This window comes from Jaculus jaculus, chromosome 1 (genome assembly GCF_020740685.1).
Source record: "Jaculus jaculus isolate mJacJac1 chromosome 1, mJacJac1.mat.Y.cur, whole genome shotgun sequence".
Taxonomy (NCBI): domain Eukaryota; kingdom Metazoa; phylum Chordata; class Mammalia; order Rodentia; family Dipodidae; genus Jaculus; species Jaculus jaculus.
This window is the reverse complement of record NC_059102.1, coordinates 41,292,741-41,306,721: the sequence shown is the minus strand read 5'-3', so window position 1 is coordinate 41,306,721 and position 13,981 is coordinate 41,292,741. Positions and strand designations below refer to the sequence as shown.

The 13,981-nt window shown below is 38.7% G+C and overlaps 1 protein-coding gene across 3 annotated transcripts in view; it reads left to right on the top strand.

Moving 5' to 3' along the window:
- The window catches only part of Tbc1d12 (TBC1 domain family member 12), a 110,907-nt gene that overhangs the window by 53,830 nt on the left and 43,096 nt on the right, over positions 1 to 13,981 (top strand). For 2 of the 3 annotated variants that reach the window (XM_004653035.2, XM_045141834.1), the window contains 3 exons: positions 1,051 to 1,166; positions 6,963 to 7,045; positions 12,409 to 12,526. In XM_004653035.2, coding sequence (XP_004653092.2) covers positions 1,051 to 1,166; positions 6,963 to 7,045; positions 12,409 to 12,526 — 317 coding nt within the window. The remainder of the gene's footprint in view (positions 1 to 1,050; positions 1,167 to 6,962; positions 7,046 to 12,408; positions 12,527 to 13,981) is intronic. The other variant, XM_045141833.1, reaches the window with a different exon arrangement.

Below are 13,981 nucleotides of genomic sequence, written 5' to 3'. Positions count from 1 at the left end.
ATCTGGCTTTACATAGAGTACTGGGGGATTGAACCTAGTCATCAGGCTTTGCAGGCAAAAACACCTTAACCACTGAGTCATCTCTTCAGTCCTAAGAAACCCATGTTTGTTTGTTTTTTTCCTTTTTGTTTTGTTTATCTAGGTAGGGTCTCACTCTAGCCCAGGCTGACCTGGAATTCACTATGTAGTCCCAGGGTGGCCTTGAACTCATGGTGATCCTCCTATCTCTGCCTCCGAGTTCTGGGATTAAAGGCATACACCTCCATGCCTGGCTAAGAAACAATTTTTTTAATTTAGCAAAGTGTGTCAGTATTTTAAACCATACTTTTGGATAAGATGTATTGATAAAGTATTCAAAATTAGAATAAATAGGTATACTTATAAACCCTGCCTTTCTTCTTTGCATTATCTGTTTCTGTAGTAGATTGAACGTACATTAAAATCTCAAACCACCACTTCATTTGAGGTTTCATGTCACCCTTGAGAGAGCTCTTGAGAATATTACACTGGGATTGTCCTATATCCCATCTCAACATTTCCATCACTGATCTGGCTAAAGGTTTAGAAAGTAGGTTTATCTGTTTGCAGGTAATATTCATAGCTAGCCTTGGGTAGCTGATATCATAGAAAACAATTTAAAAATGTGTCCCTCAACTTTTGTCTAATATACTATACATCTGTCTTTCCTTCTCCTAACACACTTTGCATATAATATAAATTCATAATTCAGGCTATTCTATGAAGTAAAAAGAATTATTTTCTTGCTGGGCGTGGTGGCACATGCCTTTAATTGGGAGGCAGAGGTAGGAGGTTGCTGTGAGTTCGAGGCCACCCTGAGACTACATAGTGAATTCCAGGTCAGTCTGGGCTAGAGTGAGACCCTACCTTGAAAAATCAAAAAAAAAATTATTTCCTTGATATTTTTACTAAATTAATGTATAAATTGTATGTATCCCTTACTTTAGCATAATATCCTTAATGATACAGCTATACTAATAGAAACTGAAAATTAGAAAGTCTCTACATAAATTATATCCTTATTTACTCTAGGAATATGAAGCACGAACAGGGAGAACTTGTAAACTACCACCTCAGTCTTCAAGACGTAAGAATTTTGAGTTTGAGCCACTTTCTACCACTGCCCTGATTCTTGAGGACCGACCATCGTAAGTATTTAGAGATCATCAGGAGCACTATTTATATTTTAAACTTAGATTGCAGTTTTTCATTATGTTTCACTTAAAAATATGGGAAAATAAATTTGAAAATATCTTATTTAAAAAATTAAATCCTAGTTCTGTATCCTCCAAACTATCAGGGAAGAACATATTGTTGAAATCCAAGTCTTTTCTAAAAATATCTACAGACCAGTGATGAAACAAAATCTTGATTCTTGTCAGTAATGGTGGCTTATACAGGTATACTGCTCTCCAAGAGGCTGAAGTGAGAGGATCCCTTGAACCTGCCCACAGTATAGGACCAGCCTGGGGCATATACATAGCAAGACTCCAACCTCAACAACAACAAACCCAGGGAACAAAACAGTGAAAAATAACTTGGCTCTTTATGTCTGTTTCTAGTGCAGTACTCTTGCACCAGGGCCTCTTGTCACTGCAAATGAACTCTAAAGTTCCCATACCACTTTGTGTAACTGACTTTACATGGATACTGGAGAATTGAACCCAGACCATCAGGCTTTGCAAGCAAACACTTTCAACTTCTGGGCTGTCTCTCCACAAGAATCTGTTCTTTAAAACATCTTAAATGGGGCTGGAGAGATGGCTTAGCGGTTAAGCGCTTGCCTGTGAAGCCTAAGGACCCCGGTTCGAGGCTTGATTCCCCAGGACCCACGTTAGCCAGATGCACAAGGGGGCGCACGTGTCTGGAGTTCGTTTGCAGTGGCTGGAAGCCCTGCGTGCCCATTCTCTCTCTTCTCTCCCTATCTGCCTCTTTCTCTGTCACTATCAAATAAATAAATAAAAATAAACAAAAAAATTTAAAAAAACATCTTAAATGTTTTTGTTCTCTGCCCTTTTATTGTGTTTTTTAAAACTTGTTATTGAAAACTTTCATAAATATAGGCAATATACCATGATCATAATCCCCTCTCATCACCCTCTCCTAATTCCTGCTCCACTGAATCCCTTCCTTTCATCTAGTCTCTCTTCTTTTTGATGTCATCATTTTTAAATTCTCCTATTATGCAGGTCTTGTATAGGTAGCCTCAGCCACTATGAGGTCATGAACATCAAGGCCACTTTGTGTCTCGAAGACAGCGTTGTAAACAGTCCTCCCTTCCTGTGGCTTTATTTCTGTCATCTTACAATGGCCTCTGAATCCTGGAGGATGTGATAGAGATGTTTTACTTAGTTTTGAACACAAAACTGTCACTTCTTCCCAGCACTATGGTGACTTTTGAATCACCCCAGTGATCACATTGCCATCTGAAACGAGAACTTTTGCCCAATTTTTGTTGTACACGTGCTGCTGTTTTTCAGAATAATGTCTGATTTATATTGAACACAACACACCTTTCCTAAAGCAAGACCCTTATTCCTTTCACTCTTTATGGGCCTTCTGGATCTATTCTTCCATTAGTCATAGCATCTTGTTACTTTCCTATTCTACCTCTGTTATCTTGTTAAATAGCAAAAAGAATCTGGAAGAAAACAAGCAGAAGTGGAATATTTTGTAGATATTGCAAGAGAAGAAAGGCTAGGCATTGATAGTTGTAGTCTTTCAGACTAAACAATTGTGGTCTGACATAACTTGTTTTGTTGTGTTTTGAGGTAGGGTTTTACTCTAGTCCAGGCTGACCTGGAACTTACTTTATAGTCACAGGCCTTGAACTCTCAAATGCTGGGACTATAGGTATGAGCTGATTAGACTTTTTGATCTGATAAATGTCCTCACATTCATTTTAAAAAATATTTTTTATTAAAAAAATATTTTTATTTATCAGAGAGAGAATGGGTATGTCAGGGCCTCTAGCCACTACAAATGAACTCCAGACTCATATACTATCATGTACATCTATCTGGCTTATGTGTTTTTTGAGGGTGTTTTCTTAGCATGTTCATAATTTCTATTTATTTATTTATGTGGGGGAGGGCCATTCACGTGCCACAGCACACATGGAAGGCAAGAAGACAACTTTAGGCTGGGCATGGTAGCCTACATCTTTAATCCCAGCACTCGAGAGGTAGAGGTATGAGGATAGCCATGAGTTTGAGACCACCCTGAGACTACATAGTGAATTCCATGTCAGCCTGTGCTAGAGTAAAACCCTACCTCAAAAAAAGCAACAACAACAGAAGGGCTGGAGAGATGGCTTAGCAATTAAGGCACATGCCTGCAGAGCCTAAGGACCCAGGTTCCATGTAAGCCAGATGCACATGGTGGCACATGCATCTGAAGTTTGTTTGCAGTGGTTAGAGGCCCTGGTGTGCCCATTCTCTCCCTCTCTCTCTCTCTCCCTCTCTCTCTCTCTCTCTCAAATAAATGAATAAATAAAAATAAAATCTTTTTGCTGGGCATGGTGGTGCATGCCTTTAAGAAATCACTCAGCACTCAGGAGGTAGAGGTAGGAGAATCACCATGAGTTTGAGGCCACCCTGAGAGTACATAGTAAATTCCAGGTCAGCCTGAGCTAGAGTGAGACCCTACCTGGGGAGTGGGAGAAGAAGACAACTCCACCTTCTTTGACTCAGGGTCTCTTGCCCCTGCAAACAAACTGCCAGACAACAAAGGGATGTCATATCATACTAGCTGGTCTGCAAGCTTCAGAGTTTCCTGGTTCTGCCTTCCATTGTTGTAATGAAACGAGTGAAAGTTAGCACCCAGTGATCTATGCCTGAGCAAGTCCTTGCCCAAACTATGTGACAATTCACCAGGTCGGTGGGAGGAATGTAATAAGCTTCATTAAACAGGATTCAGGAATACAGTAAACACAGAAACAGCAGCTAATTATGATTAATTAATTATGAGCAGTAAAAGCATCCATTCATATGGATGGGAGCCCTAAAGTGGGAACTCAGTTGATGGCTGGATTTGGGGATAAGTTTGTTGGGGCTGTCTTTAACTATAATTGAAAGTATCTTAAACTGATTGAAAGTTTAGCAATAAATTGGGAGATATTTGGAATTGGGAGGATCAAAGTGAGCTGCCTGGTAAAAGCTGTTGTGAAAAAGCAGGCACTATTAATTAGCTGATCACAATTTTTCTGGCTGAATTCTCAGAGCCCTGGGCTCCCAGAACCTCAGCTGTCCCCAGTTAACCATGTAGTTCTCTCAGTTAGCTATATAATTTCTACATGCAGTGGATTTCTCCCTCAGTAAGTGTGTTGGGATCATGAATCTGGCTTTATGTGGATCCTAGGAAATTGAACATGGCAGGCTTTGCAAACAAATGCCTTTAGCCACTGAGCCATCTCCCAACCCAATGTTAATGATTTCTTAAGTATATGTGTGTATAATAGCTATTTTGTCATCATCGTGCTATACAAATTCTATTCTCTATGACATTTTTGTGTCATTACTATTGATTGATTTTTCTTCTCCTTATGTGTACTTCACATCTCTTAGTCTCGTAGTCTCAGGGTTGCCTTGAACTCAGTGATCCTCCTACCACTACCTCCTGAGTGCTCAGACTAAAGGTGTGTACCACCATGCCTGGCTAAATATATATAGTATAATATATATTATGCATTATCTGCAGGGAGGGGGAGAGAGAGAAAGAAAGAGAAAGGGCATGGGAGCACACAAACACCCCCCAAAAAAAAAATAAATAAAAGGAAAACATGTCAGATGTGGTGGTGTATGCTTTTAATCCTAACCCTCAGGAGGCAGAGGTAGGAGGACTGCTGTGAGTTTGAGGCCAGCCTGAGAGTACATAATGAATTCCAGATCAGCGTGGGCTAGAGCAAGACCCTACCTTGGTGGGGACGGGGGAAACTCGGGGTAGAGTGATTGTTCAGCAGTTAAGGACACTTGATTGCAAAGTTTACTGGCTTGAGTGCAATTCCTCAGCTTCCCCATAAAGGCAGATGCCCAAAATAGAAGTGACACGAAGAACATGGAGATCTGCACTGCAAAGGGTGTTTCCGTTGATCTCTTCAGCCCCTCCCCACCTTCAAGTCTAATAAAATGCTTTGATCACAAAAAAAAAAAAAAAACCACAAAAAAAAAACGGCGGGCATGGTGGTAGGAGGATCACTGTGAATTCAAGACTACACTGAGACTGCATAGTGAATTCCAAGTCAGCCTGAACTAGAGGCTCTACCTCAAAAACAAACAAAAAAAGAAAAAAAAAAAGAAAAGGTACAGGCATCTGAGGCTTGTTGCTTTCATAAACAAGAGTCTCTGGAGTTAACCACTACTCCCAACATGCATACACATGCACACACATTCATGTAAGTAAATAAATTATTTATTCATTGTATTTTTATTTATTTTATTTATTTGAAAGCAGAGAGAGAGAAAGTATGGGTTCACCTGGACCTCTTGCTACTGCAAACAAACTTCAAACATTTGTGCCACTTTGTGTATCTGGCTTTTTGTGAGCTCTTAGGGATTGAACTTCAGCCATCAGGTTTTGTAAGCAAGCACCTTTACCTCACTGAGGCATCTCTACAGCCCCTAGGAATAGTTTTGAAAATATAAATAAAGGGCTGGAGAGATGGCTGAATGGTTAAGGTGCTTGCCTGTGACACCTAAGGACCCAGGTTTGATTCCCCAAAACCTACGTAAGCCAGATGCACAAGGTAATGCATGCATCTGGAGTTCGTTTGCAGTGGCTAAAGGCCCTGGCATGTCCATTCTCTCTCTATCCACTTCTTTCTCTCAAATAAATATAAAAATTTAAAATATTTAAAAATATAAATAAAATGAAATTTAAAAAATTAAAACCTCTGGGTATGGTATGCCCAGAACTTGGGTGGTGGAGACAAAGATGAGTTTGAGTTAGCATGGGCTGCCTGAGACCCTATCTGCAACAAACACAAAATAAAAATTACTGACTGAGTATAATTAGTAGTTTGTGTAAACATTTGTTTATATGAAACATATAATAAATATGAAATAAAAGTATTTATACACATCATACAATAAACATCAGCAAGCTGAATTCTGATTTTGGCCTAAAATACAGAGTTCCTTTTAGTCTTATATATATATTTTTCTTCTTTTGTTTTCTCTATTTTTTTTCAAATTTTTATGAACAACTTCCATGATTATAAAAAAAATATCCCATGGTAATACCCTCCCTCCCCCCACTTTCCCCTTTGAAACTCCATTCTCCATCATATCCCCTTCCCATTTCAGTCAGTCTCTCTTTTATTTTGATGTCATGATCTTTTCCTCCTCTTATGATGGTCTTATGTAGGTAGTGTTAGCCACTGTGAGATAATGGATATCCAGGCTCTTATATTTTTTTGACATTTTATTTTTTATTTTTTATTTGAGAGAGAGAGAGAGAATGAATTGGCATGTCAGGACCTCCAACTGCTGTAAATGAACTCCAGACTCATGCGCCACTTGATGCATCTGGCTTACGTGGGTCCTGAGGAATCAAACCTTGGTCCTCAGGTTTGCAAGCAAGCACCTTAGCTGCTAAGTCATCTCTCCAGTCCTAGCCTTATATTTTTTAAAGATTTTTAAAATTTAATCTAATTCATTTATTTATTTGAGAGAGAGAGAGAGAGAAAATGGAAACACGGGGCCCTCTAGCCACTAAAAACTCCAGATTTATGTGCCACATTGTGCATCTGACATGGGTCTTGGGAAATCAAACCTGGGTCCTTAGACTTGGCAGGCAAATGCCTTAACTGCTGAGCCATCTCTCCAGCCCTAGCTTTACATTTTTTGTGAATTAAGGTTAGGTTAGAAATTCTTTGCATATGATTCAGAAAAATAATAAGTTGAAGAATTTATCTTTTGAAATTGACTTAAATAATTTTTTTCCAGAAATCTTCCTGCTAAATCTGTGGAAGAAGCTTTACGTCACCGACAAGAGTATGATGAAATGGTGGCTGAGGCTAAAAAACGAGGTATAAAACTTAATTTCAAATGGTACAGTTGATTTACTACTTTAACAGGTTAATTTTATTAGGAAGATGGATTGTAAAATAGATCGAGTCTATCTTCAAGGTGATACTGCATTCTTATCTATCTCTGGTAGTTTATTTATTTTTGTGTGTGTATGTGCATGGTGTCTTACAGTGGGCATGTGGAGATCAAAGGAGTTGTCTATGCTGTGCCTTCTTTGAGATTTGTCTTTGTTGTTTTGTTGCTGCAAATGAGTCTGGGCCATGAGTTTTAGATTCTCCCTGCTCTACCTCCCATTGTTATAGGAGCTCTGGGATCATGGATGCAGGTACCACATTGCTGCAGGCTTTCCAAGCAAGTGCCTTTAACCGTTAAATATATATATATATATTTGTATGACACCACACCTGGAAACTTTGACTTTCTAAATTTTTTATTTTTATTCATTTATTTGACAGAGACAGAGAGAGAGAGAGAGAGAGTCAGAGAGAGGCATGCTAGGGCCTGCAGCCACTGCAAATGAATTCCAGATGCATGCGCCACCTTGTGCATCTGGCTTACATGGGTCCTGGGGAATAGAACCTGGTTCCTTTAGCTTTGCAGGCAAATGTTTAACCAGTAAGCAATCCCTCCAGCCTAAAAAATATTTTTGTTTATTTGCAAACAGAGAATGAGCATGCCAGGGCCTTCTACCACTGCAAATGATCTCCAGTTGCATGTACCACTTTGTGCATGTGGCTTTACATGTGTACTGGGGAATTGAATCCAGGTCATCTGGCTTTGCACACGAGCACCTTTAAACACTGAGCTATCTCTCCAGCACCCCTTCTAGTATTTTTATAATTTATTTTGTTTTAATAGGGCATTGTGGTGCATAATTTTAATCCCAGCACTGGGGAAGCAGAGATAGGAGGACAGCTTTGAGTTCAAGGCAAGAGTGAGACCCTACCACAAAAAAAAAACAAACAAAAAATGTTTTATTTTGTTTTGCTTTGCATTTGAGACAAGATATCTGTCTCTGCAGCCCTAGTTGACCTGGAAATTGACATGACTTTTCTGCTTCATCCTCCCTAGTGCTGGAATTACTGGATTTAGTCACCGCACCCTGCATTTAGTTATTTTTAATATTTTACATTTATTTATTTAAGAGAGAGGGAGAGAATAGGCACAGCCAGGGCCTCTAGTCTCTGCAAACCAATTCTAGACACATGTGCCACCTTGTGCATCTGGCTTTACATGCATATTGGAATATTGAACCTAGTCTCAGGCTTTGCAGGCAAGTCTTAACTGCTGAGTCATAGCTCCAGGCTGACCTGGAATTCACACTGTAGTCCCAGGCTGGCCTCGAACTCACAATAATGTTCACTGTGCTCTCCTGAGTGCTGGGATTAAAGGCGTGCACCTTCACACCTGGCTTTGTTTGTTGTTAAAGAGGAATAAAGGATGACAGAACTTTTACAAAACTATTATGAATAGAGACAACAGATGACTATGAGGGATTTTGAAATGTTACAAAACTTGGACTGCTGTCATTTTAATTTATAAATAAAAATTTTAGTCATTAGGCCAGATGTGGTGGTATATGCCTTTAATCCTAATACTTGGGAGGCAAAGGTAGGTAGGAGGGTCGCCATGAGTTCCAGGCCACCCTGAGATTACATAGTGAATTCTAGGTCAGCCTGGGCTATAGTGAAACCCTACTTCAAAAACCCAATAAAAAGGTTAGTCATGGGGCTGGAGAGATGGCTTAGCAGTTAAGTGCTTGCCTATGGAGCCTAAGGACCCTAGTTTGAAGCTTGATTCCCCAGTACCCACATAAGCAGATGGCACAAGGCGGTGCATGTATCTGGAGTTCATCTGCAATGGCTGGAGACCCTAGTGCACCCATTCTCTCCCCCCCCCCATCTCTGTTGCTCTCAAATAAATAAATAAATAAATAAATAAATAAATAAATAAATAAAGTTTTAAAAGGTTAGTCATGAACTCATTCCTGTATTTCATTTTGTACAGTTCTAGCTGACTTGGAACTCACTCTTTAGTCACAGATTGGCCTCAAACTCATGGTGATCCTCCTACCTCTGCATTCCTAGCACTGGGATTAAAGGCATGTGCCATTATGCCTGACTTATAATTGAATAATTTTAATATAATGACATGAAAGCTTCCTATATGACTTGATTTTTTTTTTTTTCAAGGTAGGATCTCACTATAGCCCAGGCTGATCTGGAACTTACTCTGTAGCCCAGGATGGCATCGAACTCATGGTTATCCTCCTACCTTTGCCTCCAGAGTGGTAGGATTAGAAATATATGCCACCACTCCCAGCCTATAAGATTTGAGAATATAATTTTAAAGTTAAAATTTGCTTTTTTGTGTTACAATTTCTCGTTAGTGTCCCCATTCTATCATTTTGTTAGGGACATGTGCATAATTCACATTTATTTAGCTTTTTTCTCTAATCAAAAAAGTAAAGATAATTTAACAGCATTTACTGACCATTGTGAGTTCAAGATAAATATTCATTTTTAGAAATATATTTATAAATATACATATTTAAAATATGTATTTCATGTATGTTTAGACTTACAACTTGATATATTTTCCTGTTACCTATGTGAATAGAATATTACAGTAGCATATAGTTCTGTTTGTGTTTCTTTAATGTTTACTATTAGGGTAAACATAAGCTATGTAAGACAGTTATATCATTTTTATTTTTATTTATTTGAGAGAGACAAAAGCAGATAAGGGAGAATGGGCATGCTAGGGCCTCCAGCTGCTGCAAACGAACTGAAGACACATATGCCACCTTGTACATGGCTTATGTGGGCCCTGGGGAATTGAACCTGAGTCCTTAGCCTTCTCAAGCAAGTACCTTAACAGCTAAGCTATCTCTCCAGCCTAGTTATATCTTTCTTAAATGCCTAATTATTTAAACATTGAGTTTACTTTAATGTACAAAATTTGAAACATGTCCAGTGTACCATTGATTTTGCTATTTGATTAAATTTATTGACAAAAGGTATCCTAAAACTTTAATAGATAATAGGAATAATACCAAATTGAAGGCTGAGCATGGTAGCACACACCTTTAATTTTAGTCTTTGGAAGGTAGAGGTTGGAAGATTGCTGTGAGTTCAAGGCCACCCTGACATTACATAGTGAATTCCAGGTCAACCTGGGCTAGAGCAAGACCCTACCTCAAAAAGCCAAAAAAGAAGGAAAAATAAACCAAAAACCAAATTGAGAAATCAGAAGATCACAGCTTGAATCCTGTTCCATGCTACCTGTTTCTATAGGCCAACTGTGTTTCTTCATCTGTACAATTAAAAGCAGGTTGACTATATTAGGTTTTCACTTGTCTGTCTTTCAACAATTTTTCAAATTATTAATTTAAAAGAATGAGTGAGTATGGGTGCACTAGAGCCTTCTACCACTACAAACAAACTCCAGATGCATGTACAACTTTGTGCATCTGGCTTTACGTGGGTACTGGGGAATTGAACTCAGATTGTCAAGCTTTGCAAACAAGTGCCTTTACCCACTGAACCATCTTTCCAACCCTCAACAATTTTCTTTCAAGCAGTGGAACCTTAATATAAGACATCCTACACATACAAGTAAAAGTAGAGCTCCTGCCTGTCTTCATGCTTACCCCTCAAGACTTCTGAGAGACATATATGAAACACAATGTAAAAATAGTTTGGCTAGTTGATTTCTTACAAGTCCTCAGTGGTTCTAAAATTTTATATAACTTTTCATTTATAGCTCACTTCCCTATATTTGAGGCAGCTCCTGTTCCAAAATAGTGACCTCTAAATTCGAAGGTATATTGTTTTTTATGTGCTTGTTGGGGGGATCTTTTTTTATTTCAATTTAATTAGGAAAGTGAAACACCATGCTAGAATAGTTCATGTACACATAGTGCCATTAGCAAAATTATTTTTAATTTCATGTGATCTGTGTTAAGAGATTCATAAACCCCTTATATGAGAAGTAGCTGTTAGTTGGTCACATTTTAAAAATAATTTCTTTATTTTTGTTTATTTGAGAGAGAAAGAAGCAAATAGAGAGAAAGAGAGAATGGGCATGCCAGGGCCTCTAGCCATTGCAAATGAACTTCAGACGCATGTGCCACCTTGTGCATCTGGTTTGCATAGGTGCTGGAGAATCAAACCTGGGTCTTAGGCTTTGCAGGCAACCGCCTTTACTAAGCCATCTCTCCAGCCCACATTTTTTGTTATATATACTTAATTCATAATGGATGTCTCTTTCTACATTAAGTAAACAGAAATGTGTGATAAAATGAGCTGAGCATAGTGGTACACTCCTATAATCCCAGCACTTGGAAAACAGAGGCAAGAAAGACATTCCAAATTTGAGGTTAGCCCAATCTACATAACAGGTCCTATCTAGCCTACTAAGGCTTTATAGTGAGACACTGTCTCAAAATTGAAACAAAACAAAGGCAAGAAGAGAGAAAGGAAGGAAAAGAAAGAGGGACAGAAGGGAGGGAGGGAGCTTGTTTACAGTGGCTGGAAGCCCTGCCGTGCCCATTCTCTCTCTCTGTCTCTCTCTCTCTCTCTGCCTCTTTCTCTTTTGTCTCTCTCAAGTAAATAAATAAAAATGAACAAAAATATTTTTAAAAAAAGAAAAGAAAGGAAGGAAAGGAAAGGAAGGGAGGATGGGAAGGAGGAAGGAAAGGAAGGAAGGAAAAGAAAAGGAAAGAAAAGAAGAAAAGCTGGACATGGTGGTGCATACCTTTAATCCCAGCACTTGGGAGGCAGAGGTAGGAGGATCACCATAAGTCTGAGGCCACCATGAGACTATATAGTAAATTCCAGGTCAGCCTGGGCTATAGCGAGACCCTACCTCAAAAAAAAGAAAGAAAGAAAGAAAGAGAACGAAGAAATTTACTTGTCATTTTTCTGTTCTTTATTCAGTTTCCTTTAGAAGCTGTTACTTTCTTTTAAGATAACAGTAACAAACAGTTGTCTTTTTTAAAATCTATTTACTTTATTTTTAATCTGAGAGAGATAGAGTTAGAGAGAGAGAATGGATGGGCCAGGGCCTTCAGCTGCTGCAGATCAATTCCACACACATGCGCTCTTGTGCATCTGGCTTATATGGGTACTGGGGGATTGAACCTGGGTCCTTTGGCTTTGCAGGCAAGCACCTTAACTTGTAAGCCATCTCTCCAGCCCAGAAGGTGACATTTCAAAATTATGCAAGGTTATTTTCTGCTTCCTTTTTTCTCTCTGATAAGATTCATTTTGAGAAAGTCTCTTCTATAGAGTTATATGCAAAAGGAAGGGATTTTGATCTAGCTCATTTGTATTAAATAACTCTTACTTGTTTGAAACAGAAATTAAAGAAGCACATAAAAGAAAAAGAATAATGAAAGAACGATTTAAGCAGGAAGAGAACATTGCAAGTGCGATGGTCATTTGGATCAATGAAATTCTGCCCAATTGGGAAGTAATGTAAGTAAACAGATTTATCCAGAAATTTAACTATCAACCATTGCCTGGAAATGTCCATATCTATCTCTTTGCCTTTGCTTCCATGACCTCCTCAGTCTTTAATGCATACTTCTCCTACTGACCTCTGGACCTGTCAAAAATTTACCTCTCCTAAAAAAAAATAAATAAATAAGAATAAAAAAGCTGGATGTGGTGGCACACTCCTTTAATCCCAGTACTTGGGAGGCAGAGATAGGAGGATTGCCATGAGTTGAGGTCACCCTGAGACTACATAGTGAATTCCAAGTCAGCCTGAGCTAGAGTGAGAACCTACCTCAGAAAACCAAAAAAAAAAAAAAAAAAAAAAAAAAAAAAAAAAAAGTCTTTGCAGACCCATATAAAATACTTGTTGATTGAAGAACTTTTAGTTATCTCCAGTACCATATTGTCTTAATTTTAGCATGCCATTAATTATAAAAAAACACAGTGTAGAGGGTTTGGCAGGAACTCAATATGTATATACATCCATTATTAAATACACGTATTAAATTGATGCAGGATTTTAGGGTTCAGGAGGGTTCCCTCAGAATTTCTGAACCTTAAGTTTTGGGTTCTTTCCTACCTTTAATAAAAATGGATTCAGGAAAGTTAAATTATGAATTACTAAGTTTATTTAGGAGGAAATCACAAATTGTGGGGGTTATTTAAGGGAGATTGGGATCTAGGAAGAGAGGTTGGAGCAGAGTCATAAACACGTGTGTGGGTAGGAAATATGCTGTCACGTTGGAAACACTGCATCATTTACAAGATTCCTTTTAAGAAAATTGAGGTTTTTTAGAGAAGGACTAGATTAGAGCCACGAGCATGTGGAAGGAAGTTCATAAAGCTCATTTAAGAGAAACTGAGGCCTTTTGTTTTGTTTTGATTTTGATTTTTTGAGGCAGAGTCTTGTTCTAGCATAGGCTGAAAACAGGCTTTTTTTTTTTTTTCTTTTTTTTTTAAAGTAGGGTCTTCTAGCCCAGGCTGACCTGGAATTCACTATGTAATCTCAGTGAGCAATCCCTCAATCTCTGCCTCCTAAGTGCTGGGATTAAAGGCATGGACCACCGTGCCTGGCTAAATCTGAGGCCTTTAAAGAGGGATTAGAGTAGAGCCACAAATGGGTAGAAAGTAGAATCTAGGAGCATATGTAGGGAGACTTAGAAGGAACCAACATGGCATCTGCCATGTGCTTCTCTGTGGAGGGAAGTTAACAGTGAGGCTCAAGGAAAAATGAGAGGGTACTAAAGAGATGGCTTAGTGGTTAAGGTGCTTGCCTGTGAAGCCTAAGACCCAGGTTCAATCCCCCAGAATCCATGTAAGCCAGATGCACATGGTAGTGTATGCATCTGGAGTTTGTTTGCAGTGGATGGAGGCCCTGGTGTACACATTCTCCCTCTTTATGTAAATAAATAAAAATACAATATAAAAGAAAAA